This window comes from Ixodes scapularis, unplaced genomic scaffold, assembly GCF_016920785.2.
Source record: "Ixodes scapularis isolate PalLabHiFi unplaced genomic scaffold, ASM1692078v2 PGA_scaffold13__105_contigs__length_92229423, whole genome shotgun sequence".
NCBI lineage: Eukaryota > Metazoa > Arthropoda > Arachnida > Ixodida > Ixodidae > Ixodes > Ixodes scapularis.
Genome location: NW_024609839.1, coordinates 33,372,469 through 33,399,169, shown reverse-complemented (window position 1 = coordinate 33,399,169; position 26,701 = coordinate 33,372,469). Strand labels below are relative to the sequence as shown.

At 45.2% G+C, this 26,701-nt stretch overlaps 2 protein-coding genes and 1 non-coding gene across 3 annotated transcripts in view; 2 read left to right on the top strand and 1 right to left on the bottom strand.

Annotated features, from left to right (window-relative positions):
* The first annotated feature begins 7,165 nt into the window (after positions 1–7,165).
* Trnaa-ugc lies at positions 7,166–7,238 on the top strand. Its single transcript has one exon. It is a non-coding gene; the product is annotated as a tRNA-Ala (tRNA).
* Positions 7,239–7,880: 642 nt separating this feature from the next.
* LOC115323679 (FK506-binding protein 2) lies at positions 7,881–13,168 on the top strand. The gene is made up of 4 exons (XM_029984060.4): positions 7,881–8,251; positions 8,708–8,853; positions 10,409–10,539; positions 12,014–13,168. Exons 1-4 carry the CDS (start codon positions 8,070–8,072, stop codon positions 12,179–12,181), a joined length of 627 nt encoding a protein of 208 aa, XP_029839920.1. The 5' UTR covers positions 7,881–8,069; the 3' UTR covers positions 12,182–13,168.
* Positions 13,169–14,655: 1,487 nt separating this feature from the next.
* The window catches only part of LOC8028269 (prolyl endopeptidase), a 59,238-nt gene continuing 47,192 nt past the window's right edge, over positions 14,656–26,701 (bottom strand). Inside the window, exons 17-19 of the mRNA XM_040211126.3 lie at positions 20,212–20,368; positions 18,887–18,955; positions 14,656–15,363 (exon numbers count right to left, since the gene is read on the bottom strand). Of these exons, the coding sequence (XP_040067060.1) occupies positions 15,298–15,363; positions 18,887–18,955; positions 20,212–20,368 (292 nt within the window). The 3' untranslated portion in view covers positions 14,656–15,297. The remainder of the gene's footprint in view (positions 15,364–18,886; positions 18,956–20,211; positions 20,369–26,701) is intronic.

Here is a 26,701-nt window from a genome sequence, read left to right as displayed (position 1 = left end):
TTCATCATTAAAGTGCATCGAGCATATTCATCGCCTACCCACGGATTCTCCTGCGGGAACCGCAGTCAGCCACCGGTCCATCTCTTGTTGTATGTCTCTCGGAAATACATGCAGTGTGATTTCTTCTTCAGTTGCTGAAATACCGGGAGAGTCCCTCACACAGTATCTTCTAGGCATTTAGTTGATCACGTCAATTCCCTGAATCCTCTTCTTCTACCTTTACAGCAACATTAAGCGATGAAAAGCAAATAATAGAAACCTTGTCTGCTTGGATCGCTCGTGGAGGTGCGGAGAATAACAAAAATATTAAAAAAAAAATATTACACGCGCTCGCGGTAAGCACGAGGAGAGATACAACTCACGTGACTTCCGGCGATGCCTCCCTTCTGACCGCCCCGACACCTTGCGGTACACTGTTACGTCACAGTGCACTTGCGGGAACTTTGAATTGGGCATCGTATTTCTAACTACGCAACTCTACAGTGAAACAATTTTTTTGTAATGTCCTGATATGCCATTTCAACGCCTAGCATGAAAAAAGAATTTTTTTTTTTGGCGTGTCAGAGGCTTTTTAAATTGATAGGATGTGTCGCCATTATTGAATAGTGTGATATTTTTCCAGTGCTGTACTCGCGCTTTACCACACATATACACGAGTACTTTGCTGCGGTGAGTAGCGCCTTTCCTCTCCCACTTCTTTTTTTTATTGTTTGGCCTAACTAAAACGACACAATTCTATTAGTCTGTCGGTTTTTTTTTTAATGTTCATATTTATAGAAGATGCGTCTGCCTGAAGTGGGTCTTGCAAACGAAAAAGGAAAATACACATTAAAATGTTCCTTTTGAGCGCATCTTTTGGACAGAGTGTAAGTGTCACGGACTCATAACATCTCATAACTGCGACCATCTTTCCAGCGATGCGAAGTGTCTCTGAAAGGATGATCGATTATTTTATAAATACAATAAAACAGGATACGATTAAATGACCTACACCATATTCTGACACGAAGAGTTCTTTCTACAAAAATAAGCAGACGACATATATACATATCATCCAGGTTCTTTGTTTTCATTTTTGTTCATGCTTGATTTTCTGATGTCAAATGATGCGCTGATTGATGGTCGGATGCGGTTCCGAATTTTGCGGATGTGGTTCGGATACGGATGCAAAGTCTGCGGAAGCGGATACGAATTCTGCAGATACGGATAGGATGCGGATGATCAAACTATTATACGCGCAGGACTCTAACTGATTCGTAATCTCTAAAAGCTTATCCTTGTTCAAGGTCTAGTTATCTTCTACTGACCTCAGACCAAAAGAACCCCGAAAATCACTTAAGAATATATAAAGAGCCAAACCTATCTCCAAGGAGTTTGCCTTGGCATAATCAAAAATTCAACTTCTGTTCGCAACATTCTTTGTGGACAAAAACGTTAGCATCTATTAAGACCGCTCGGTGATCACTTATGGCATCAATAGCATTCACAGATATTATTAGGTCCGGGATCGATGTCAAAAATAAATCGAGAATCGAATTTTCACGAGTAGGCACCATCACAACCTGATCAAGAGAACAAGATTTACAAATACCAATGAAGTCCGTACACCGCGATGCATTTCTGCAATTACTGTCAGGCGTATATTCAACCCAATCAATAGCGGGAAAGTTGACATCCCCGCTGAGAAATACAGGGCACTGGGGGTAACGCAATGTAACAAAATCTAAAAGTTCATACAATTCCTGAAGAAACGCAGTGTGCGCATCCAAAGGCCTGTAACAAACTCCTACTAAAACATAGCAAAATGCACACTTCACCAGAGCAAATCATATTTCAATATCGGTATCTAAATTAACAACTACCAAGGGAAAACACTTCTGAATTGCTACGAGAACACGGCCTCCCCTAGATAATATTGACAAGTGACTATATTCTACTTCAAGAAGATGTTCACGCCATATGTCAGTGTGTCTAGGCATGGTCTCATATTCAACTTTGAAAAAACAAAATGTTATATATTTTACGTGCAAGACTGTTCCTATTTATTTTGTGTACCGTTTAGAAAGAGCAGCCATTAATCGTGTACTGTGTCTAAAAGACCTTGGAGTTTTGCTCGACTCCAACCTTAATTATTTCCAACTCGCATGTGGCGCACGTTGTAAGTTCTTGTTTTAGACTTCTCGGTGTAATCTAACGATTTAGCAGAAGTTTTCAAGTAAATATCTTTTTCCTTTGGTTTACCAGAGCATAATTTTCCATGATTTTTGTTCACTAATCTGGAATAGTCTTAGTATAACTGCTTCGAAAAATCTAGAACGTATACAGAAGAGGTTTGCTAGAATTGATCATTTTAGAGGTTTACATGACTCACACGTGTACCTTGAAGTACTGAAATCATTACAGAAATCTGAACTGGCAACAAGGCGGTATTCGCGCGTCCTTGCGTTTTTCTTAAATGTATATATACTGTTACTTTGACATTAGCTCATTAGTCTCATCTGTGCGCAATCATATACTTGGAAGAAATGTTCGAAATCACCGCACGTTTCACGCTGACCCCACAAACTTTATGGTACCATATCGGATCACATTCAAAACCATTTAAACCATCTAGACTCATCTGATATATACATTTTCAATACTGATTTCTGTCGAGTTAAAAAAAAAAGTGATTGCGCCATGTATGTGGCTAATGTACAGGGTGTCACAAAAGAAAATTTACACGGTCTTTTTTACCGCAAAAATAAACTAGGCATCGCCGAACGCTCATTCTCCGCCCAAAGGTAGAGCTAGAGGTCACAACCAGATGCCAAAGTTTCAGCCCCATCCGATAAGTTAATCAAAAGTTATTAGTGATTTTCTGAAAATCTCAATGGGAAAATGGAGCCCATTTTCGCCCGTTTTCGGTTTCTGGTGCCATAGAGCCCCATGTGTTTGAAAACTCCGTCGGCCGCCATTTTCCCATTGAAACTTTCAGAAAATCAGTAACTTTTGATTAAGTTATCGGATCGGGCTGAAACTTTGGCATCTGGTTGTGACCTATAGCACTACCTTTGGCCGGAGAATGAGCGTTCGGCGATGCCTAGTTTATTTTTGCGGTAAAAAAGACCGTGTAAATTTTCTTTTGTGACACCCTGTATACGTAGTCACTGCTGAGAATTTTGTTCTACTTTGTTGTTTGTATTTGTTACCTTTCTTATCCTACATTTATGTGAATACTTGTTTTACTGCTAACCATGGGCGTACCAACCGGGGGGGGGGGGGGGGGGGCAAGGGGGGCACTTGCCCCCCCCCCCCCCCCCCCCCCAGTTCTCAGAGTGGGGGGGCAAGGCATGCGTTTTGCCCCCCCTGAAACGGCCGCCACTGGGCAGAGCAGACACAGGCCGGCGGTGCTCACGCACGCCGGATTGGCTGGTTCGTAAAGCCTTGCTCCACGAACAAGGCTACACGGTAACCTTACGGAATCCATCCGCGAGACATGGGCCGGACGAACCGTCCAGACCAGGACGTAGGCCCTTACACAAAATAAAGTTTTGCTTGCTTGCTTGGAGATAGGCGCTGCCGCCGTCAACGTAGGCAGCGGATGCAATGCGAGTTTCCGAAGAGGTAGCGTAACTTAGTGGTGAGATGTCTGCCTCATACGTGTCAGACCCGGGTTCTATTTATGGTGTGGGCCGGCTTACTTCTTTTTATTTTTTTTCTCGAACATTTTGTTTTGTCGAGGCATTTGGCGATATTTACATTTCTTTTTTACCATTAACACTAAAAAAACGAATGTTGTTGACGAAACATCGCTAAACTAAATCGTATCGACTCTATTTACGGAAGTGCATGGGGGGCAGCGGGGCTTGGGTTGCCGACCGGCCGCCGCAAAGCGGCGTGTACGGGGGGTGGGGGGGCTAGGTGGGTTAATAGATTTGTAATTAGCAGCCGCACACCGTCACCGCGAAGCGGCGTGAACGCAGGCGCGGGGTGGGTTAACGCACTTCGAGTGATACACGAGCAGCCCATCCGGCGTGAGCGTCGTTGTTAGGGGTTCTATCGCCTGCACCGTAAAAGGAGCAGTGTGTGCACCTCCTGTAGTGGGCAAGAATTCCTACATTGGAGAGAAGCGGGGACAAGCCCTTTCTTCAAATGCGTCAAGTCTCCTTGAGCTTCGGAATACAAAGAAACGCCACTATTCGGAGCTAATCCCACAGTCACTCGACCTCTCTTGCGTCGTGTCTGTTCGCTCCCCGCGCCTCGTAGCAGTGTTGTTGCAGTGGGGGGGCTCGTTAAAATTTTGGGTTTTTTTGGACTATCTAAATCACTTTCTTCCTTCCCATCCCCCGTTTTCTACTCCGCATGCTTCCCCCTCTGCAAATATCAGCTGACCTTCCGACCTCTGTTCTCTGTTGATAGGCAAAACAACCACTAAAATTAGAAAGTAATTTGTAATTTGAGTGGAAGTCACTCGGAAAAGTAGTTAAAGTAAACTACTGATTACTAGAATAAAAATGTAATTAAAAGTTACTAAACTACCCAGAAAAGTAGTTAAACTACAGTAACTTGAGTAAAGTAGTTGAACTACGTACAAGTCTGGCCTGGCAAGCGCTCTGCGTAAGTGTTTTCACTGATCTGCCTAGCCCCGCACACCATCACATGGGCCAAGAAAGATGTAGTTTTACTGCAGAGGAGAAATCAGCAGGGTCCAAGATGGTGACAATGGAGGATGGGGGACTGTTCCAGTGGCTGATGGCTTGAGAAAGGAATGACCAATTGAAAGCGTTCGTAGAGCCAGAAGTGTGTTTGATGGTGCAGACGTTGTTGAGGCGAGAAGATGTTCGGTCGAGGGGTAATAACAAAGTGGTTTTGAGGTCGGGAATGTGGTAGTAGATTTTGTGAATAAGGCACAGCTGAGAGACTTTCCTGCGAAGCTGCAAAGAGGACATGGTTAGTTCAGTTTTTAGCGCCGAGACACTGAAAGAAAAGTCATAAGTGGATGAAATGAAGCAAGTAGCTCTGTTCTGAACTGCCTCTACAGCGTATTGATGAAGTACAGTCGATGGGTATTCCAGATGGTTGGAGCATATTCTATTTTTGGTCTGACGTACGTGTTAAAGGTTAGCTTAGGGACAAAGGGTGGAGCGATTTTTTAAGTTACGTCTGCTTAGTCCAAGAGTTCCAGATGAATTGGCGGTAATGACTTCAATGTGGTTATTCCAGGGAAGGTCAGATGTTAGTCTTACACCAAGGTATTTATACACAGTAGCGGTCTCAATCAGATCGGAGTCCAAGAAGTAATTAAATGACAGAGTGGTTTTTTTCTTGGTGAAGTGGATTAGTTTGCGTTTATACTTGTTTGGTGACATAATCCACTCTTTGCACCAATTGTTAATTTTATCTGGATCTTCCTGAAGCTGGTTATTATTTTGCACACAAGTTACTTTGTTATGGATGACGCAGTCGTCGGCGAAAAAGCGTTTTTTTGAAGAAATCCCAATGGGAATGTCATTAATAAATATTAAAAAGAGTAAGGGCCCAAGTACGAACCCCATGGGAACACCAGGAGATACATTTATTAAGGAAGATTCATGATCATCATGGACGTGACCTGTACACGGGAAAAAAGAAAGTCACGAATCCATGCAAACGGTTATTGGTCGAGGCAAAAAGATGATAGCTTAGAAAGAAGGCGCTGATGGAGGACACGGCCGAACGCTTTGGAAAAAAAAAAAACTGCGTCAGTTTGGACGTGACATTCAAGGTTAGTGTGCAAGTCATGGATGAAGTCTCAGAGTTGCGTTTCGCAGGAAAGTACCTTTTGAAAACCGTGCTGCTGCAGTGCTGTTTAAAGAAAAGAAATGGGATGATAGGTGCCTCATGATATTGGAGTAGAGGATATGCTCAAGTAGTTTGCAAGAAATTGAAGTCAATGAATTAGGGCGATAATTAGATGCGGAAGAGCGGCTGCCCTGTTTAAAGACTGGGAATTACCCTTCCCACCTTTTGGTCAGATGGAAGGCAGCTTTGAGATGAGGACTGAATGAAGATGAGTTTCAAATACTCACTAGAAATAACACGGGTGTTTCTTTTAAATTTTAGGGTTGATGTTATCGGTTCCAGCGGACGAAGTAAGTTTTAGTTTATCAATCAATGTTTTAATACCAGCGGAGTTAACGTTAATAGGATGCATGCGCTCGTAAAGCTCTTCAGGGAGAGTGGGGACGAAGTCCAAGCACTCTTTAGTAAACACTGATGAAAAGTATTCGTTAAACACAGAACTATCATGCTCGACGTTGCACATCCGACATTCCTAACTCTCCCCATCTTCCTAAACGTCCGTGTGTGTCCTAACACCAGAAACCGGAATTTTAAAGGTTAAAAACGGCACGTTGCGAATATGGAACGCGCACTTTCATGCAAAGCTGACGTCAAGTGACTCAAATCGAAAAACATGCATATTTACAGTAGTGTTATCTCTTCTGGTGAAGGCTAAACAACCGTTGCATCCGTTTTCGCGCACGAAACGGTGACTCCCAGAGAAAGTAAGAACGCAGTGATTGTCTTTATTGTAACAATGTAAACACACTTGCAGGCGTGCGCTGATGAAGCCTCAAAATCAAAACTCTCGTAGTGTGATTCGTGACTGCTCCGGCTACTACCCAACCTCGTTGTCACGCCACTTTCTGCAAGCAAACACTAAAATTGCCAGTAAACACACAAAAGCGACATCGATACAATTATCTTGTAGAATATCACCTTATTTAATCATAACTGTTTCAATAGGCACTACAAGTTGTATTTATTTTAAGAAGAAGAAGCAAAATTTTTTTCGTGAGAAAAAACAAAATATCAATGTTAAGTCTGGTAACGTTGTAATTTTGCCGAATCATTGCCACATCTTTAGAAAAGTTCGACAAAAGTTGCGCCGAATTTTCGATTAAGGGGGGGGGGGGGGAGAGGGTCGGGTTTGCCCCCCCCCCCCCCCCCCCCCCCACTCAAAAACAAGTTGGTACGCCACTGCTGCTAACCAGTGCACCCGTGCTTAGGCTTCGGCTGTTACTGGACACAATAAAGAAAATTATTATTATTATAATGATCGTGAAATGTGTATCCAACGGAGCTATAACCAGGGGTTAGACGTCAGTAGACGTCCAACCCGTTCGCTCTACTGACGTCTAACCCCTGGTTGGCTCAGTTGGTAGAGAGCTCCACCTGCAATGGAGAGGTCCCGGGTTCGATACCCGGACGAGGCGGATTTTTGCGGTCGCGCACCAGTCACCTAGCTGTGTTTGGAGATTTATGTTTGTCCTTTGTCCCTCTTGTTCCCCTTCTCCAGGGATTCTTTTCATCATTGTTGTCCAGCTCGCTTGCATGCCTTTGCATTTAAGGGGCACTTCTACATTTGAGAAAAAAACGCTTGAATTACGTTCATTTGGCCTTTAGAATAACAGATATCAAAATTATATTTCAATGCGACGCGCCGGAGAGTCATACGAGCAATTTCAAAATAGGACTGAAGCCCCGCCTCCCTAGCCTTGGGCAGCCAAAAGAGCCGTCGATGACGTCACGGACAGCGACTGTCTTTCGCGTTTTTCTCGCGTTTAACAATACTTACGCAGCAAATGGTTTGGGTATTCGGGTTCACGGGGTAAAAATACACTAGAATTCAATTCTGACTCATTTTTTCCAAGAAGCTCCGTAGCTTCCCTTTAATTGCATTATAATCATTCCTTTCGCTTGTTTGTTACACCTAAAATATATATATACGTTAGTCTACATTCATGCCTGTTAGCATCACGCAAAGCTTCGCACAAAAGGAAATAGAAGCGGAATCTCCAGAACAATGATTGTCCGCTGCCTTCGCGGTTACGCACTCGCGGAAGAACTCCACACCCGGAGAGCCCAACGGGAGGGCGTTTCTCCAACCTGAGAGCCGGAAGCACGGACCAGTCTGGCCACGCTGTCCTAGTAGCAGACGTGGCTTTCCCGCTCGCAGCAACCGGCGCAAACGCTGCACTGACATCAGCGTGGCCAAAAGATCGTCTTCTTCTTTTCACAGTCGTCCCCGGTCGCGTGAGGACGTCATGCGGTGCTGTCTGTTACTGGTTGCCTTCGTCGTGGGCGCAGACATCTGTCTGGCGCAGGAGAAACTCAAGATCGAGGTGCTCAAGACCGCCGACAAATGCGAGCGGAAAAGCAAGAAAGGAGATCTCCTGGCCGTGCATTATAAGGGATCTCTCTTGGACGGCACGGAGTTTGACTCCAGGTTGGTGGTATCTTGCGTTTCTCTGACCGCACTGCGTATCGTCGATCATTTGATGTTAATCTGGAAGCAGGACCTCTCCGATCAAGTCGTCTGCTAGCTAGGCTAGCATCACCCATTGATTTACTCAAAAACCTCCAATCAGGCACTGACACCAAAAGCGTGCACGTCCGTACCTCGTGCGGTATAAAAATATTAATAAAAAAAAATTAGGAACGGGCATTTTAATATATGTTAAGCTCTTCATGAGTAATCGTACCCCACGATCGGATGGACTCCCACAAAAGATTGTTATTAACTCGATCGTACCATCTGCTTGAGAGAGACTGATATCAGGGTTCGTTCATCGCCGAATGGTTCTTATCTCTCATTTCTATTAATAGATATCTGCTAGAGGGGTTTCAAACTAACAGCTAGACTTCTTAATTTTTTTTTTTCTTCCTTGTTTCCGTTTGTCAGTCACGGGCGGGGAGAGCCGTTCCGATTCCAGATCGGAGTAGGTCAAGTCGTCAAGGGCTGGGAAGAAGGCTTGCTCGACATGTGCGTCGGCGAACAACGAAAACTCACCGTCCCGCCCGAACTGGGCTACGGTGACGTCGGAGCGGGTGAGAACCAGTTGTTAAATCCAACCCCCCCCCCCCCCCCCCCCCCCCCGCTTACAAAAAAAAAAAAAAAAAAGTTAAGTTGACTTGGGTGGACGCGCATCTGCTTGAAATTACAGTTCGAATGCCTTTAAATTTAATTCATATTTCAAAACATAACGGCTGCGCGGCCGCGGCTCAGCAACCGTCACCCACGAATCGAAACCGTCAGAAGTCGTCTGCTTCGGTGCGCAAACCGCGGCTGTGACGTCACGATCGGAACACCGTGTGGCCCTCGTTCATTGGCTGCGCCACTATCGGCGTCATCAGTTTCTGTTCGGTAGTGAGGTCGGTATTTCGTTAATTATAAGTAATCAGTTATTTTAAAATCTATTAATTCGCTCACATCACAAGTTTTACTTCGGGATGAAGTGTCATTCGCAGTTACATTCCTGGCCAATCAGCGATGCCCACTGGCGCTATGACCTCATTTCTTGAATGCAAAATTGTTTATGAGAATAATAATATTATCGAGGAGAACGAAAGAGAATTTGCATAATCAACCGATATCAAAAACAAAACTGAGAAAAGAAAGTCACCTTTGGCTTTAATTAGCCCAAAGGACACATGTGACGTCTTCTAGGGATTGTTCAGATGTAACCTGATCTAGGGATTGTTCAGATGTAACCACAAGCAAAGGGTAAAACCCTTTGCTTGTGGGAACTTCGGATGTCATCCGGACATCTTCAAGAAGCAGATGTGACCCATTTGGTGGATGAAAATGAAAAAAACTCTAACTACATTTTTTTTTTTTTTCTAGCACGCTTTTCAGTTTGTATTGAAAACAGTCGTGCAGTAAACAAACTTCTGCTGCAGAATAGACCCAGGCAGCACAGATATGTCCTATGAATGTCCACGGAGCATACTGAAAACATCCGTAGAACCGCGTGGACTGTTGGTGGGTGCTCTCAGGGACGTTCCACGGACATCCATGGAACCTCGAGTTCCGTCCGGGCTGCCTCTATGTGTACTGTATTTCTTGGACTACAGAAAAATATCGCAGAAGTGCTAATTTTGTTCGAGTGCCCACTAGTAATATTATCCAAACTTTTTGCAAATTATAAGTTAATTACCCAACTTAACCAGACAAGTGCCCATGTCTCAACTAACCCACTTTTCGGTAAAAATGGGGTGGGTGATCTTCCGGTATTTTACGGTAGTCCGCAAACTATGAAAAGTTAAAAATTTTGCGGAGTGCAAACTACCTACAGGAGCGGCCTATACAATGATTTGTATTTTCAAGGTCGTTCACTGTGGCTAGATGCAACAAATTTTCTGAGTGACAGAGAATGCTATTGATGGTTTATGTACAGTACAGGCTTCTTTGCAAGCCAATAAAGCGGGCATTTGTCAAGCTGCACCATGCATGAGGATGTTTTATGAGCAGGCTAGGCACTAGGAGTGGACTAGGCACTGGGTGCAAACTATCAAAGGATAAACCTTTTTTTTTTTCCACCCAATATTTGCATTTGCAGACTATACGGAAGATATGGTACTAAAAAAACAAAGCCATTTGCAGGTGACAAGATCCCACCCAAGTCGACGCTGGTCTTCGAGACCGAGCTCATGAAGATTGACGACGGTCCCCCGCCCGTCAACGTGTTCAAGCAGATTGACGCCGACACAAACGGCCAGCTAAGCCGGGAAGAGGTGACGACTTTTCCTCCCATCTGCCGTCTCTTTCACCCGCGTAGGTCTGTCGTGATCCTGACCGCGACACACCATCTACGGCTACAAACTGCAAAGGCTGGTTCACACTCTTGTGGCTGCTTATGACCCAGTGCCTCAATATCTTAAAATCTCTTGCAACAAGAGAATGCAGTAGTGCCACCTTTAGGGTAACCGTGGAACACTGTATATTTCCTTTTTTTTGCGCATCATTCTTTCATTTCTGGCTCGAAAAACTTTTGATAAGGTTATAAACCATTTTTTGTCGATAGTATGTACATTTGATCTTGCAAATACCGCAAAACTTTTGCTATGAGTGAAATGCAGTTCTAGGGTCATATGATAGATGGCACCAGTGTGCAGGTCTGTTCTCTAGAGAGCCCAAATTAAAGGGAGGGAGTTCATTTTAAACCACGGAGAGCGCTTGCATTTTAATGGTGGACGCCTCCCACGGAGCTTGGTAGAAAGTGCGCTGCGTTGCCGCGTAGTGAGGAGGAAAGCGGGTGGAAAGGCAGATACGTTAGCAGATGATTCACACTTTCGCCACCTCCTTGCACGTCGTATTGCAAGCATGGCCCTCAAACCATGCGACCTCGGTGGTAAGTAAATTTTGTGAATGGGTCTTGGCACGCAGAAGTATAGGCATTATGCATCAGTTTCGAGCAAAGCTACATGAAACGCGAGATGTTACACAAATTATTTCAATCGGAAAAGCAGTGCTCACTTGTGGCACATCTATTTTGTTAATGGAGTAAAAACTAATTTTACAGCCATCTTGCACAGCGTGCGACAACTCTGTTTACAGCGCCGTCATCTTATTGGACCGTATCTAAATCAACAACTTTGCGGAGTGTCATGATTTTGCACAAAGATACAAATTGAAAATAAATTTTAGGTTTATACTAAAGGATTATGAAGGGTTTTCTGTATTTTTTGTTGCTCCAACATGATCTGCCTACTCCGCAGCCTAAAAATCCATCAACAATTTGCGTATGTCAGCCCTGCCTAAGAACCCCAATCATAGTCTTGTAAATTGTCTCTTCATTGAAAAAAAAAAAAAAAAAAGATTCTTTCATCCTTGATTGGCACAGAGAATGACGAAAGTATGAGTTTGATTGCACGCTTTATGCAACAGCTTACGTAGTTAATTTGCTGACTACCAGACTTTGCGAAGTAGGCAGGTCACGTGGAATCGTATCAAAGCACGGCCAGTAACCACCCCAGTTGACCTTTAAAGAAGTAAGAGAATGGCACTGACAACTGCTGTGCCATTTGTTTTGAGGAACCAGGCCAGTTAGTGTTCCCACTCTCATGTGTCAGAGAGCTGCTTGTCAGCTTTCAGAGCGATGCCAAGGCCGCCTCTTGACAGTAAAGCCGTGAAGCTCGCGCGCGTTACCTACTCGGCTACATGACGGTGATGAACATCACGTACACACGTTTCCTTGAATCCCTCCAGCTGGGAAAATACCTGAAGGACCAGCTTCCAGCTGCCCAGGCTGCAGGACTCAAGGACCTCCCAGACCCGGAGAAGATGGTGGAGGAAATCTTTCAACACGAGGATCGCGATCGCGACGGCTTCATCTCCAAGGACGAGTTCAGCGGTCCTAAGCACGACGAACTCTGAGAGTTCAACGCCTTAGTCCATTTCCACATTTCATTTTTTCACTCTCCCGTCGATGATCGAAGGTCGTTTCGCCTGGCCTCAAGGTCAAACTCGGACCAATGATGTGCCGCCCCTTTAAACTCTGCGACGTCCGAGCCGCAAAATATTTTTCTACCTTAGGATAGGCACAAGTCTTCCAGCCCTTGGGGCTGCCGGAACTCTTACCACAGTTTTTTCACCTTGAAGGTCGTTCTACATTCTTTCAAGGTCAAACCTGAACTACACCCCTTTTGTGCCACATTAAAATGTAGCTCATACTAGCAGAGTATAAAACCGTTAGAGGTCTACATGCAATGCGAAGTTAGAACCAAACTTTTGCTACTCTCCCGTGTGTACAACTTTTTTAAATCTAGAAACAAAGTGTAGCACTTTTTGTTGGCTAGCAACAATCGTTGGTCAGCAGGTTTCAGTGCCTTAAATCTCAAAAAGCGACAACATAACATATTTATGCTTTTTGTGATTTGGAAGGCAGCTACGATTTTTTTTACCTTGGTTTTAAAAATTTTTTTCCACGGTTTACAATGTACAGCACTTTTTCTTTTGCACGACTTTTGCCCATTAATTCTAGACCAACTTTTTAGCTCGTTTAATTTACAATTAGCAATTTGGCATTCAATGTGTAAATATGCAATTGTTTAATCTGTACACTAGCAACAGAACTTATATTTACAAATGAACATCTTATATTTACAAATGAACAAGTATCACAATGGCTAAGCTGCGCTTGTCATTTGCATGTACAATCACGGTTGGTGTACAAATGTGTCGTGGCACTGCCAAGATCAAACAATGTTGAACTGGACCGTCCCATAAAACTGCGTATACACTGTTGCCAAAAGTTTCAACATCCTGCAATTTGGAACGAAAAGATTCTTAGTACGAAACATTTCATGCCTTATCACATTACGGGAGCTCATCGGATGCAATAAACCCTTCATACAAAGACCAGCCTTGTTTTCTGTCCATCTATAAACATTATAGGAACTCTTGAATCGTCACCGACGGAATGAGAATTTGAGCTAGGACGACGAGCAGCCAGAAAGGAGAAATTCTCCCTCAATTCCTCCTCTCCAATCGAGAAAGAGGGAGACCCTCCGCCTTCCTGCAGCGCGAGGAGGAGGCAGGGAATGGAAAGAAGGAAAGTGGGAGCCGGTTTTCTGCTTGGCAGGGGACGACTCTCCAGGTCGGCCTTTGAGAATCATGTTCGGATACCTAGAGAACGACGGGGCACGGCACCTTGCGTCTACGCTTCCTTGCCTTGCAATTGGTTCTTTGGTGTTCTCATTGGCTAATGCTGCAATCTCATTGGCCACGGAGCGGTGCCAAGATGTCTGGGACTTGCTGCACCCTGCGTTCCTCAAGTTGTCGGCGACTACAATACCGATAGACGAGGAGAGTCGCATGAAGCCGGTGGTTAGTTGAAATCATGTTTTGTGTCAAAGAGCAATGTTAGCTTGTGTTAGACATCTCTGCAGGAAAATATGTGGCTCTTTTCGTTTATTTCAAGCAAAAATACAACCTTAAAAGGGACTCCTGAATACAGAAAGTGGAAGGAAAACACTGCTCTTTCTCAAATTTCAAATAAAAAAAAAAGATTGTCTTAACTTAGTTTTGTAAAATATATCACTTAAAAGCTAAGATGACTAGGAAATATAATTGAAAACTCCTCGCCAGAAATGCAGTCTGGAGAAATGTATGTGGTTGTTTTTAGTGTTTAAAATTTTTCACTGGATATTATGGGAAATTATGCATGTCCTTACCACTGCAGCACCTGCTATGCGACGCTGAAGAGTGTAAAAAAGAGTGAGAAGGCAGCGCAGTTGCATGCTTGCAGCCCCGCTCACATTGCCCCATGTCATCTCCTACAGCTGGCTCTATGGTAGGTCTATACAGGCAGTTCCCAGAATTCCTCTTGCACGACCATCGGCAAGTTTTGTAAAAGGTTCGTTTGAACACTTGCCACACTCTCTGCTGCAGGTTCACGGCACTGCTGCTGTACTGCAAAAGTATAAAGTGACCGCAGTGGATTTTGTGCCGTAAAACAAACCGAATGGCGGACGTGTTTGCAGACGACCGAGTTAGCGATGAATGTAACTCGTGGTGCCATTTCTCCTTAGGTGCAGACAGCAGGCGACGCACTCTGTTCTCTCCTAACGGTGACTGTTGTGAGACTGCGTCACAAGTTACAACCGTCGCCAACTTGGTCGTTTGCAGACGCGTCCGCCGTTGACCCTGGAAATTATGTCTATCTCGTTTTTTGCATGAAAGAGGGAGACCCTCTTTCCCTTGCAATTTCACTGGGTAAAATGTACTACTTAAACACACATTTGGTGAATGTTTGAGCTTCGTATGGGCAGGTGCCAATTTCTCCGGCTCGTTTCACGGCGTAAGGTCCACTGTGGCCACCCTATAAAACAGACACAACTGCACAGGACGAAGAGTCTTTAATGTCGAGACCTGTTACCAAGTCTCAAACTTTATTATCTTTTCTTAAAAACTACTGTCATATCCCAAAAGGTGGCCCCCTCCCAAAAACGAATGACTTAAAAAAAAAATAAACAGGAAAAGAACTTTGTTTCTATTCCTTTGTCTAATCGTCTTTGAGTCCGTCAAATGAACGCTCACAAACAACTTCAAAAAAGAAACACGAGATTTCCCATCCTCAGAAGGGGTCAATGTGATCAGTAATTGTCTTCAAGTCAGTTTAAACGATCAACCACTATGGCTTTCAGAACACAAATACACGAGTTTGCAGCCTCAAAATGAGTCGGTGCAGTAGATCAATAAAAAAGAAACAGACATGCTTTCATCATTATTTGTCCCATTGTCAGCAAAATGGTTCATGAAAACTGGGCAAAAGATTACAATTTTGACACAGGAATTCACATCACCCTTGAGCAGATTTTAAGTTTGGTCCCAGGCGACCTTATTTTCGGCGTTATCTCAACAACGGGGAAACTGTGTAGGCATTGAGGGTGGGCCGCCTTTCGGGATATTACGATAGGTATGAGTAAAAAGAAAACAATGAAGGCTCGTTTAGAAAACGTCGTTGTAGGAAAGCCCCTCGTAGCTGCTGCTTACTCCTGAAACTCGATTCCGAGACAGTTTATCACAAAGCTGTAGGTGTCCGTGAGCTCGTCAATCTGCAAATAATTAAGAAAAAAATGCTTCAGTGCTCTCCCTTTTCAAACCTTCAATTTAACGGACACTCTCCGTTAAAGAGCAAGTGCATATTAATGGAGACCCTCCACACATTACATACGCTTCCTAAATTGCCAAAAAATTTGGTTACAAGCCTTAGTGGAGCTACTAGCGTCGTACACATCGCGACACTGTTAGCGCGAACACGACATTGGCACATTTTCGCATTTTACTTCTAAATAGTATTAGCGAGCACAAAATTTTATTGCTTACTTTATAGAACTGAATGAGCTCTTTCCATAGCAACAATAACTTGGAGGACGTCCCTTGGTTTCAAAGAGAAAAACTGGAAAAACCGGCAATCGCTTGTTCACACTAACAGTGTTGCGCTATGTACATATTGGTGATGGGTCAGCTTGAACTTGCAGAAACACACAAGGAAAGGACTGGACAGGACAAAACAGCCGACTAAGAGCTTTGTTTCTTCATGTGCATCTCCCTCAGAGGCTGCTCACGTATGCACAACTAAATATTAGATTAAAAAAAAGTATTTACGCGAGAAAATTATTAAATATAACCTTACAAACTAAAATTCATCCAAGTTATCTGGGTGTGGCACACCGCCGCTCTTATTTGGTGCGAACAGCGAAGGTGCCAAAACATTCCTCCGCAAGTCTTTCAATGACCGGTACCTCGAGCATCTTGCGTGCAAAGGGATCCTCGTTCGTTGCGAGAATTGCGACGTCGCTGAATGCTGCACTGCATTTGCATGTCCTACAATGAGCCGGCAGATGGCCCGCTGCTGCGCCCTTCACGGATGCTGTACGTTGCCTACTTCCGTCGTTTATACGTTGACCAGTTTGTCGCACGAAAGGGCCACGTGATAGAGAACTCCCGTCTGACGCATCTGTTTTGTCCTGCCCCGTCCTTTCTTCGTGCGTTGCTATGGGTTCAAACTAATCCATCACCATTAGCGAAAAATTAGTGTCAAGGTGAAACTGACAGAGGGGAGCATCCAGCACAAGCTTCCTACCTTCAAAGATGCTTCAAAGACATTTCCACTTTTGTCATTAAGCGTAACATATATTATATTCTTTGAGGAACTAGTAACTCGGTATGAGTGATCACCTTCTCAAAACTACGTTTGCAAATACAAAAATTTGCGGCGATTTCGCCTCGACGTCGGCCTCGCACGTTGCTACTGCCCCGAAATGCCATGAGCAAACAGCCACCTCAAAACTAAATTATATATGTTAATTTGGGCATCATAAACTGGACGGTTGTCCAGCCACTGCATGCGTGCATTGACATCGCAAGATGATTTAAAAATATTCGTAAAAAAAGTGGGCCGTTTCTTCTGAGTTACCGTAACGAGGTATAAACTTGCAAAAACTAATATTGTGACTAGGTTAATGCAGCCGTAACCATGGACGCGAACTTCTACGGATGTAACCGTACTTGCAACCTAGTCACATTTCAGCCCACGTGACTATACCCTAACTGCTTTTTAAGAGCAAGGAGCTTGTATAAGGTGTAGAGCTTACGTCTCATGCCTTTGCTGCGGTCTACATTCACGTGAACCGAGGTGTACTGGTAATGCTACAACAGGAGCATGGAATGTTAATCTTTTAAGCCCTACGTTCCACGCACGTCATGATGCAGCTTTGGCATGCAAGATTTATATGAGCAATAGTATCTGCAAATACTCCCAGGTAAAAATGAGTCCAGCTGCAGCTGGACTGAACTAGTTCCAGCTGGATCTAGCTGGAAATGAGACAGTCCAGCTGGATCCAGGTAAGACCAGCTTCATGATCCAGCTGCAAGTGGGCCGGTGGACCGGCTGTCAATGACCTTGGCACTTGGAGATCCCTATACCAAAAAGGGTATGGAAGGACGAAGTGAAGCCTCCGTAAGCTCCAATTCTGCAAAGTTAAATCTACATGTCCTTGCGTGAAAAACGTTTTCACAGAAACAGCTTGATTTTCATACAGGTATTATACCTGCATGCTTTCATATAAAAAGGTAATTTGACAGAACAAATGCAATTTTGTTTAAAACCAACAATATAGCTTTTAATATTTATTTCTTTTTTTTTCATTTGACTTTATAAACCAGTTTTCCATATTTCCTCTACTACCAAGCAGCAACTTCCTGCTTCATGAAAATTCGAGGCTGTGGAAAAAAAAACTTTCAGCCCTTTCACTCTGGTGAAAAAGGAAGACCAGCGAAGCTGTAAAATCGTCAGACGACCTCAAGGACGACTTCTTGGACGACGTCTAGGACGATGTCTAGGACAACCTCAAGGACGACTTCTAAGACAACCTCGAGGACGACCTCAGGGACGACATCTAGGCGACCTCAAAGACGACGCCTGGACGATCTTAGAGACAATGTCTACGACGATCCCAAGAACGACTTCTAGGACGAGTTCTTAGACAACGTCTAAGACGACCTCAAGGACGACTTCTGGGACGACCTCGAGGACGATGTCTAGTAAGACCTCAAGAGTGATTCTAGGACGAGCTCGAGGATAACATCAAGGACGACCTCAAGGACAACTTTTAAGATGACCTCGAGGACAACTTTTAAGACGACCTCGAGGACAACCTCAAGAACGACCTCAAGGACAACTTCAAGGACGACTTCGAGGACGACATCTAGGATGACGCCTAGAGAAATTCAGCCTTTACACTCTGGTGTAAACCAGAGTGGAAAGGCTGGAAAGGTTGTCGCCGTCTATGAGCAAGGCCGACAAGCCGATTGTCTGGTTGCCGCCGTCGCTCATAGATGGCAGCAGCTGTCCAGAGTTTTGTGTCGACATTTCTTTGCGGGCGACACGATCCTGGGGAAACTAGCCCTTCACAGCTCTGCTGTAAAAAGCGCATCATATTCCAATACACAGCTATAATCTATAGTATGGGCATACTTTAAAGGAACAAGGCACATAAAACAAAACATTTTGGGTCACAATCACTAAAGAGAAAGCAGAAACATCTTGGCAGCACCCGAAAATAATTTCCTAAAATAAAAAGAAAAAGAAGAGAAAATCACACATAGACAACGACAACAAACCACACAGGTGGAAATTGCAAAGGCCGGTACTGTTTTGTTTGGCCGATCGCTCTATAAAACTGCACAAAGGCCCCTCAATTACCATAAAACAAGTATTTACCTACATCCCCAAATAAACTTTCCCCAAAAAACACACAAAAAAAACAAAGAACAACATACATTTACAGTAGCGCAATCTTTCTGTTGCGAGAGTCATTTCGAGTTGGGAGCTACTCCGAAATGAGCTTCTATTGCTAGGCCAACCCCTCAAAAAAAAAAAAAAAAAGCCCATTGTGGAATTCCCAATGCACGTTCCCAGCATTTCTCTCGGTGTCTCAGTAGTTTGGAAAAACGTCTATTAAAGAGGGAAGCCCTTTTATACAGGGAAAAAGGCAGTCTGCAACGGGCTCAAAATCAATGTTCGGGACGACTCGTTTTGAATTTCGTTCGCTTAGCAAGGAAAGAGAGCCTCACCACTTTGGAGATGGGTTTCCCAGCACCGTGCCCTGCCTTGGTGTCCACGTGGATCATCAGGGGGTTTGTCTGCGAGCAACACGAGCGGTGGAGACAAACGGAGGATGAGAAGAGCTCGACAGACAGTCAATGCGACGGCACCCTACAACGCGATGACGAATCAAAGTGGCGCGTGCAAACAAAAACTAATTCCCGTTCAGCGGAACAAGACAGAGCCGGAGGACACGCGCGTGACCTCGTCCCGTCCTTCTCACGCTCTTATTTCGCCGCAGCGATCGACCGGCTAGCCCAGCAATCTACTACTTCGTCGTTTCTGCTCCTTGTTCCCAATATGGAAAATCATTTCGCGGTCTATCCAGCTACAGTGCCCAGAAGGCGCGTCCAACCGGGATCTCTACGGCGTCCCCGCTTCTAGTTCCTGCATCTTCTCGACGTGACGACACGACCAGCACGCTCCGTCACCGGCCACGATCCCGGCGGCGAACGTGTGCGTGGCAGACACCCGTCCCGTCGTGGGTCACTCCGCAGCCGGCCTTTCGACGGACGCTTGCGTCTACCACCGAGCCGAGATGCTGCGATGACGGCCTCTCTCGCGTCTACCAGCCTTCTTCGACCAACTGCCGGGATAGCGACGAGTCATTAAGTGCCCGTTTGCACGCACACCGCGGCGCCAACTCCGGCCATGGGCCGTTTTAACGGTCGTCTCCTGTGAGCTGCCATCTCCTTGAAACAGACCGTGGAATGCGATCTGAGCGTGTGCAGTAGCTTTCTTCTGCCAGGCGTCGGACACCACACATGCATTCGCGGCCCGGTGACTCGGCAATTTCGGCTCAGGCGATAAGCACCGGAGAGATGCATAGAAACAGCGCCAACCTCGCATCACCGTAATATCCCCCAGACATGGCCCACTTAACATCGAAAGCAACCAGGGTGAAAATGAGGAGTAAGCTAACTACCGATGCGCGACCAAACATATTCGAAACAAAATGTAATTTTCAGATTTTGTGGCCTGTGAAACTCGCAACCGCAGCTAGGGGCAACGAAGCAAAGACGACCATCCTTCCGAGTTGGCAACGTTCGCTCGCCTTCCGTCGTAGCTAAGTACGATGCCGCTCCCGCCGAAGTCACCGTTGGCCCGGTCCCGTGATTATTAGACAAGTGGGCTATCTTCTGGTGGTTTTGGAAAACAAAAAATTGCGCTGAAAATAGCAGGCGGGTTATCTTTCAGGATAACCCGCACTATGGGATGTTAGGGTGCTATGTCAGCGCTGTATTTTAAGGTGGCTCGGCCATTTTTTCTTCGCCTCTGTGCTACCCACCCTCACCTGCTTGTCGGACTTTCCGACGGCGTGCTGGAGCTCGGCGATGAACTTGAGCGAGTGGCAGGGCACCACCCGGTCGTCGTGGTCCGCTGTCAGCAGGAGCATGCTGGGGTACTGCACCGCCTCCGGGGGCACTCTGATGTTGTGCAGCGGGGAGTACCTGGCCGGGGACGAGGAAGAGACGGAGGGTCAGCACGAGGTGAAATGGTGTCTGCTCCCCGACGTTTGGGGACTATGCCTCTTGGCAACCTCATGAACCGAGGACACGTGTTCTAGACGCAAGCACTCGGGGTTTCGGGCAACAGAAAACGGGGGGCTCGCAAACATTGAACTTTACGAATATGAATCGAATGCGAGTAGAGAGCTTCAAATATCAAATCAAATACTGAATAGTCTAAGGCAATTGCATTTATTCCCAACTTTTTAAAACATGAATGCTTCTTAACAGAAACTCCCAATCCCAAAATTTTGTCCGTTCGTCCATTTCTGCATTTCCCGCTAAATTTAGGGGGGAGACTGAATTGCTGTTTGGGTCGTGTGACGTCAACTGATGCCATGTGACTCGGGGTTTCGGGCAAAAGAAAGCAGGCGGCTCGCGAACATTGAACTTTACGATTACGAATCGAATGCGAGCAGAGAGCTTCAAATATCAAATCAGATACTGAACAATCGGAGACAAATGCATTTATTCCCAACTTTTAAAGCATGAAATGCTTTTCAATAAAAACTCGCAATCCCGAAATTTGGTCCGTTCAACCATTTTTGCATTTCCCGCTAAATTTAGTGGGGAAGCTAAAGGTTGCGCGACGTCAACCGGTGCCACGTGAGCTGACATCACATGATCTATACACCAATTAAGTTTCCATGCAAAGTCGGCGGGAAATTTGATGCGGTGTGAACCGACATCACGTGGCCTATACACCAATTCAGCTTCGTTATATTTAGTGGGAAATTTCATGTCGCATGACGTGACGTCACAGACCTATACACCAATTTAATTTCCCTGCTCAATGTATCAGGGAATTCGATACAAATAAAGGCGCTTCATAACCCAAAACAATGGTTTAATCTCTTCTAAATGCAGTCGAGCTCGGTTATATCACACCCGGGTATTTCGAATTATTGCTTATATGGAACAGTCCAAACATCCCCTTGAAAATCCCATGTAATAGTACAGGAGCATATTTTTTTTGTTTCAAACTCCCATGGCGGGGACACTTGATATAGCGAACAAACGACGGCCGCTCGTCGATTCTCCCGAGGTTGGATTTGGTCCCGTGGCGAGCACATAGCTCACGTTGTGGGGCTTGCAGACCGCCAAGCCAGCATATGCACACGGGGATGTGCACGGGGATGCACAGCAAAAAAACAATTGTAAAAAAAAAAATGGTGGATGGCAAAAGCAAGCGGAAGGGCACAGGGAGTGCCCACTGTTAGAATGGTAGCGTGCACTCTTTCCCCAAACACCACTGTCGCTGCGCGACTCCTTAGCCCCAAAATAAAAAAATAAATAAAAAAGTCATCATGAACTTTTTTGCCTTTTTTTTGTAATTTTTTTTTTTTGCGTTCTACTGTTTTTTAAAATTATTTTTGTGTTTTGTTGCTGGCGCTGTGTGGAAATGACCCGCCAAAAACGATCACAAACACCGTCGCCTAAATGAGGCGGTGTTTGTGATCTTCACCAACTAAGCTTTACTGTATTTAGTGGCTCTTAGCGGCTCTATTTGGTAAGGTCCCGTTTGTCGCAGCCTACGGTATTATCAGAGACGTGCGGAAATTTCAACTGGAGCTCAAGTTAACATATTTTTGTATATCAAATTATCGATATATCAAACTATTTTGCGATATCTTTGAATTCAATATATCCAGGTTCGGCTGTAGTTTTAGACGATTGCTCCTCAAGTACTGCGCTTCATGCATTAACGCTGCCAATTTCTTTGTTTCCACATATTGGAACAGCAAACCTGCATAGACGAGAAAAATAAAAAGGTATTTGAGCTCGCATTTGTTTTTTCTTACAGCAGCTCAGTTCGGTGTGCAACGTTCGTTGGCACTGATCAATCTTTTCATGGCGTACCCGCCGTAATCTCTCGATCCTCCTTCATCAATACTGAACCCAGTTTCAGATGGTTGACAAGGGGTACCTGTCGGTGTTAGAAGTGCCGAGTCGCACGTCGTGGACAGCGCCATCGTCGCCCTTGCAAAGAACTGCCTACTTCTAAATGGCACTCCTTGCTCTTTGTTTTGGCACCGTCTCTCCTTCGTTTCCTCGCTTCGCAGACAACTCACCACAATTGTCTTCGTCTGCCATTGTACGGAAAGGCGAAGCAGCGCAACACTGGACGCGCAGTGGTATAGTAGTAAAATCAGTTGAATCGCAAGTTAAACAACCGGGAAGGAGTTCTAGAGTCATATATTACTGCTACCGTATCCCCAACTGGACGGTGCGGGCTCCGACCGTCCGATTAACGATAGGGTAGTAGTTTCAATGAGCTTTGTTCATCGAAACTGTGAGCAGAACTATAGTCGGTGACATTTCTAGAGTTCAGAGGAAGCACCTACCACCCCTCTCCACTCTAGCAGAGCGAACACTGGAGAGGAGATAACCTTTTCTCCAGAGTCCACCCTGCTAAAGTGGAAAAAGGAGGGAGGAGTTTCATCTGAGCTTTTAAGGCCCGTTCACAGACTTGCAATGGAGTAGGACCAGCTGAGACAAGACCGGTTTCCAAGCCTCTTACGACGACTTAGGATCAAATGCGCTGCTGCGTAGCAGGTCCTAAGCCGTCGCAAGAGGCTTAAAGGGACACTCAAGCGGTTTTTGGAGAAGCTACTTTTTGGTGCGATGGTGTTAAGGAAGTGTCAGTGAATGAGTATCTTCAGTTTTAGAAGGCAGAAACGCCTATTAATCACGCAGGAATAAAATACGTGCGGACTCTTTTCTGTACTTGCGAGAACCAATGAAATTATCGTATGTTTGAAAATTTTGGCGGTCTTTTTAAAGTTTCGCTAAAAAAACAATTTTCAGTGCATTTAAATATGTTGTGCATGATAATTTCACAAGACGTAAAATATTTCTAGTTCAGAATATGCGATAGCGCAATTATCGTTTCACAAACAAGGGACTACGTTTTCTATTTGCCTTCCTCCGTGGGGGGTGAATTTCCCGTTCCTCAGGGATGCGCGGAAGCGCACGTATCTCCGCGCGTTGCAGGCCGGCTCCTTCTATCCGCAAACTTGGCGTCGGTGGTGATCGTCGGAATGGACGGCCTGGTGAAAGCTGATCGTTCCGCCTAAAAGCGCTATCCTTGACTGTGAATTTTCGTCGTGTTTCGCTATGATAACCCAGCACGTACTAGAAGGGAACATCCACCTACTCGTGCGGCGATGTCGTGGCGGCACTCTCAAGATAGCAGAAACGCCCGTGCCGTCGTGTTTGTTTACTTCGACTACAGTGGTGCTTTCTAAGCATTTGTGTCCTCGAACATCGCCCGGATTTCTGATTTGGCGCATTTCATGCGTGTGCTCAAGTTCAAGGTTTTACTGGCGCGTACCGTATAAAGGATACGAATTTTCACGCGTTTTCATCACCGGAGAAAAGTGATTAGTGTTAGCAATCTTGAACGCTCGCAACGTCTATCTGATCACGAAATCATATTTCTACGTTGCTATATCGCTGCTAAGATTACATTGTCTTTTATAATCGTAGAAAAGGCGTGTAGCGATATTTGTACTATTGCAATGTCGTGTATTAGAGTCGTGATCGTCCAAGACGGCGCTGCATCTTTTTATTTTATTTTTTTCATTCGCTGTACCCTGCAAGCCTATCAAAAAAAAAAATAATAAAGCTTTAGACTAGAAAACTGTCTGTCTATATTCTGTTACGGCATTGAGTAGCAGTGCGTCCCCTTTTTTAGAGGGGCCGCTGACACAGCTGACGGCGGCGTACAGAAGCGGTCGCCGTGCTGACGACCCGCTGCGCTTGTTGTAGTGGTTGCAGGTGTGTGTACGCGCGGCGCAGTGCGGTCGTTCCGGTCGCTCCGGTTGCAACGGACGCAGTCGTCGGTACGCGCTCGTTGCACATGTCTGAACCAGCCTTTTCCCCGTTCTCCCGAGGCGAAAGTCAACGTGGCGACATCGTTTGACATCACGTACCAGAGGTAACGCTGCGATGTCAAACGTTGGTTTGGTTACGACTTGCCCCGACCGCAAATCGAAGAACGCCGGAAAAGGTCTGCGTTTCGTCGTCCTCGGAACCCGAACATGACTCCGAAGCGCTGCCGGCGCTGCTATCGTCCACATCGCACGTCGGAGTGGCGTCATAGGAAATCATCCCCAGGTCGGCTGTTCGCCGAAGAACTTCAACCTCTAACGGCGTCAGGTCCTCGAGCGTAGAGAACTCCGCCATGATCGAAGCTCGAATGACAAGGAAGGAGGTTCGGCCGATGCGGCTACCTTGGCTACCTCGGGATCACTGCGCGACGGAACGTCGTCCAACGCCATTGGCCCGAGATCCTTTTGATAAGCGTGCGACGACCAATGAGAGTGGTTTCGTTTTCGAATGGATCCGAGGTTTGGCGGCCTTCAATTACATTTTTATTAAAGAAATAATCACCGTATGACTATACTTTTTGGTTTTTAGGGATACTTAAGGCGTCTAAATTCAGCAGTCATTATCAAAACACGAACTCAAAAACCACTTGACTGTCCCTTTAAAATTGGTCCCGTCTCAGCCAGTCCTACTCGGTTGCAAGTGTGCAAGCATGCCTTGACACCAACTGTAGTGCTTTCAGATCTATTCTTGAATATCTGGTTAGCTTGAAATAATTGCATCATTTCGAGTACCATATTTTTTGGTGTATAAGTCACATTTTTTTACCATCTTTCTCGGTGCATTTTATACGACTATGCAACTTATATGCGGGTGGTCTTTTATTTTAATTTCAGGGTGTAACGCTATTTTTTGTTGCACCGCACACCATCTTTCGTAAGGCACCGTAACTATGTAGCCATAGCTGGTGTTATCCCTTCCAGGAGGCTCTGCCATCCTCCTCAACTTCCGAGAACCACCCCTGGCCTATCCTGTCGCCACATTATCGCATTTGCCAAATTTACCTTTGTGTTCCCTGTGTTCCCATTTTGTATCGGCATCGTACGAACATGCCGCCACCGAAAGCACGGAAAAGCTATACGGCGAAATTCAGGTTGAGGGCTGTCAAAGATGCTGCATCCACTAAACATGGCCGTAAACTGCAACTTCAAAGCTATCCTGCGACGTTTGTGGGAGACGTGTAAGACAGACGGCAAACACAGTTTCACTAAAACCAGGCGTATCAGGCACACATCATTTGGTGAAGTGGCCTAATGGGTCAGTGAAGCCTGAAACTCCATCTCCAGAGCCACTGTAGCCGCAGGTTTCAAGAAAGCTGGCCTCATAGAATCTGTGCCTGAGAGCAGTGCCAACAGTGCAGCTGGAACAGGCTATAGCAGCGGGTTCGAAGACGATGAAGTGGAGCCAATCGCACTAGATCCAGGGATAGTTGCACTCTTCGAGACTGCCTCGAAAAGCGAGGAATTTGACGGTTCTGCCAAAGAGGATTAATGTAGATAGGCAAGGTAGTGATAACAAAGCTTCAGCATCATGTGATTGACGGTGCGTAATTCAGCCATGATTCCATATTCTTTCGCTTCAATCCAGTAGCACTGAAAGGAAGGTGGGCTGCATATTGCAGAAATTTTTCTCATGTCTTAGTTTCCGTTTTATGAAATGTTTCTCTGTCGTGCTCAAGCCACATTGCTACATGTAAAATAAAGTCAGAAGTATGTCAAGATTTATCTATCTGCTTGAGCGTTGATGCTAGTGTTGTCTCCTTAGTCAAAGCTTTGTTCACAAAATTGTGGCACATTAAGCTTTCGTTTGCCCAGCATGTGTACGACTGAATAAAGCCGACCGCCTTCTCAATTCGCATGTTTTATGTCCTTATGCTGCGCAACACATGATTGCCCCTGCCAAACGGCGCCGAGCTAAGGGCATTTCTCGCAAGTCAAAACGTCAACATTGTTGGGCGTCAGACGGTATGTGTGCAACTCCAATTTTGCGACACTGACACACATAAAAAAAACTGCATAGCGCGAACCATGCAAAGAGGTGCGCCTTACACAAAGGTGCGACTTACACACAATCTTTTCAGCGAAAATGGCTCAATATATGGAAGTGAGACTTATAGTCCAGAAAATAAGCAAACAAAAATGAAATGCCCATCTCTTGATGTAGCAGCACCCTCATGCACACGCCGCCAATAAGAAAATGAAAAACCGTGTACAACATGCAATTCGAAAAAATGTGTGCCATGGAGTGTGTGTTTTATGCTGTTTGCAAACAATACAGGTTGCATACAATGCAGGTTGTGTTCAGCCTGCAACTTGGGAATTGCGTTTTTGGCTATTCCATCAGCTACAGTGAAACCCGTTTAGAACGAACCCACGTACAGCGAAT

Bases quoted from the DNA above. Each gene is read 5' to 3' on its own strand.
- LOC115323679 (XM_029984060.4), top strand. From the start codon at position 8,070: ATGCGGTGCTGTCTGTTACTGGTTGCCTTCGTCGTGGGCGCAGACATC. The intron at 8,252-8,707 runs GTTGGTGGTATC...TCCGTTTGTCAG, and splicing joins GGCACGGAGTTTGACTCCAG to TCACGGGCGGGGAGAGCCGT. The intron at 10,540-12,013 runs GTGACGACTTTT...GAATCCCTCCAG, and splicing joins GCCAGCTAAGCCGGGAAGAG to CTGGGAAAATACCTGAAGGA.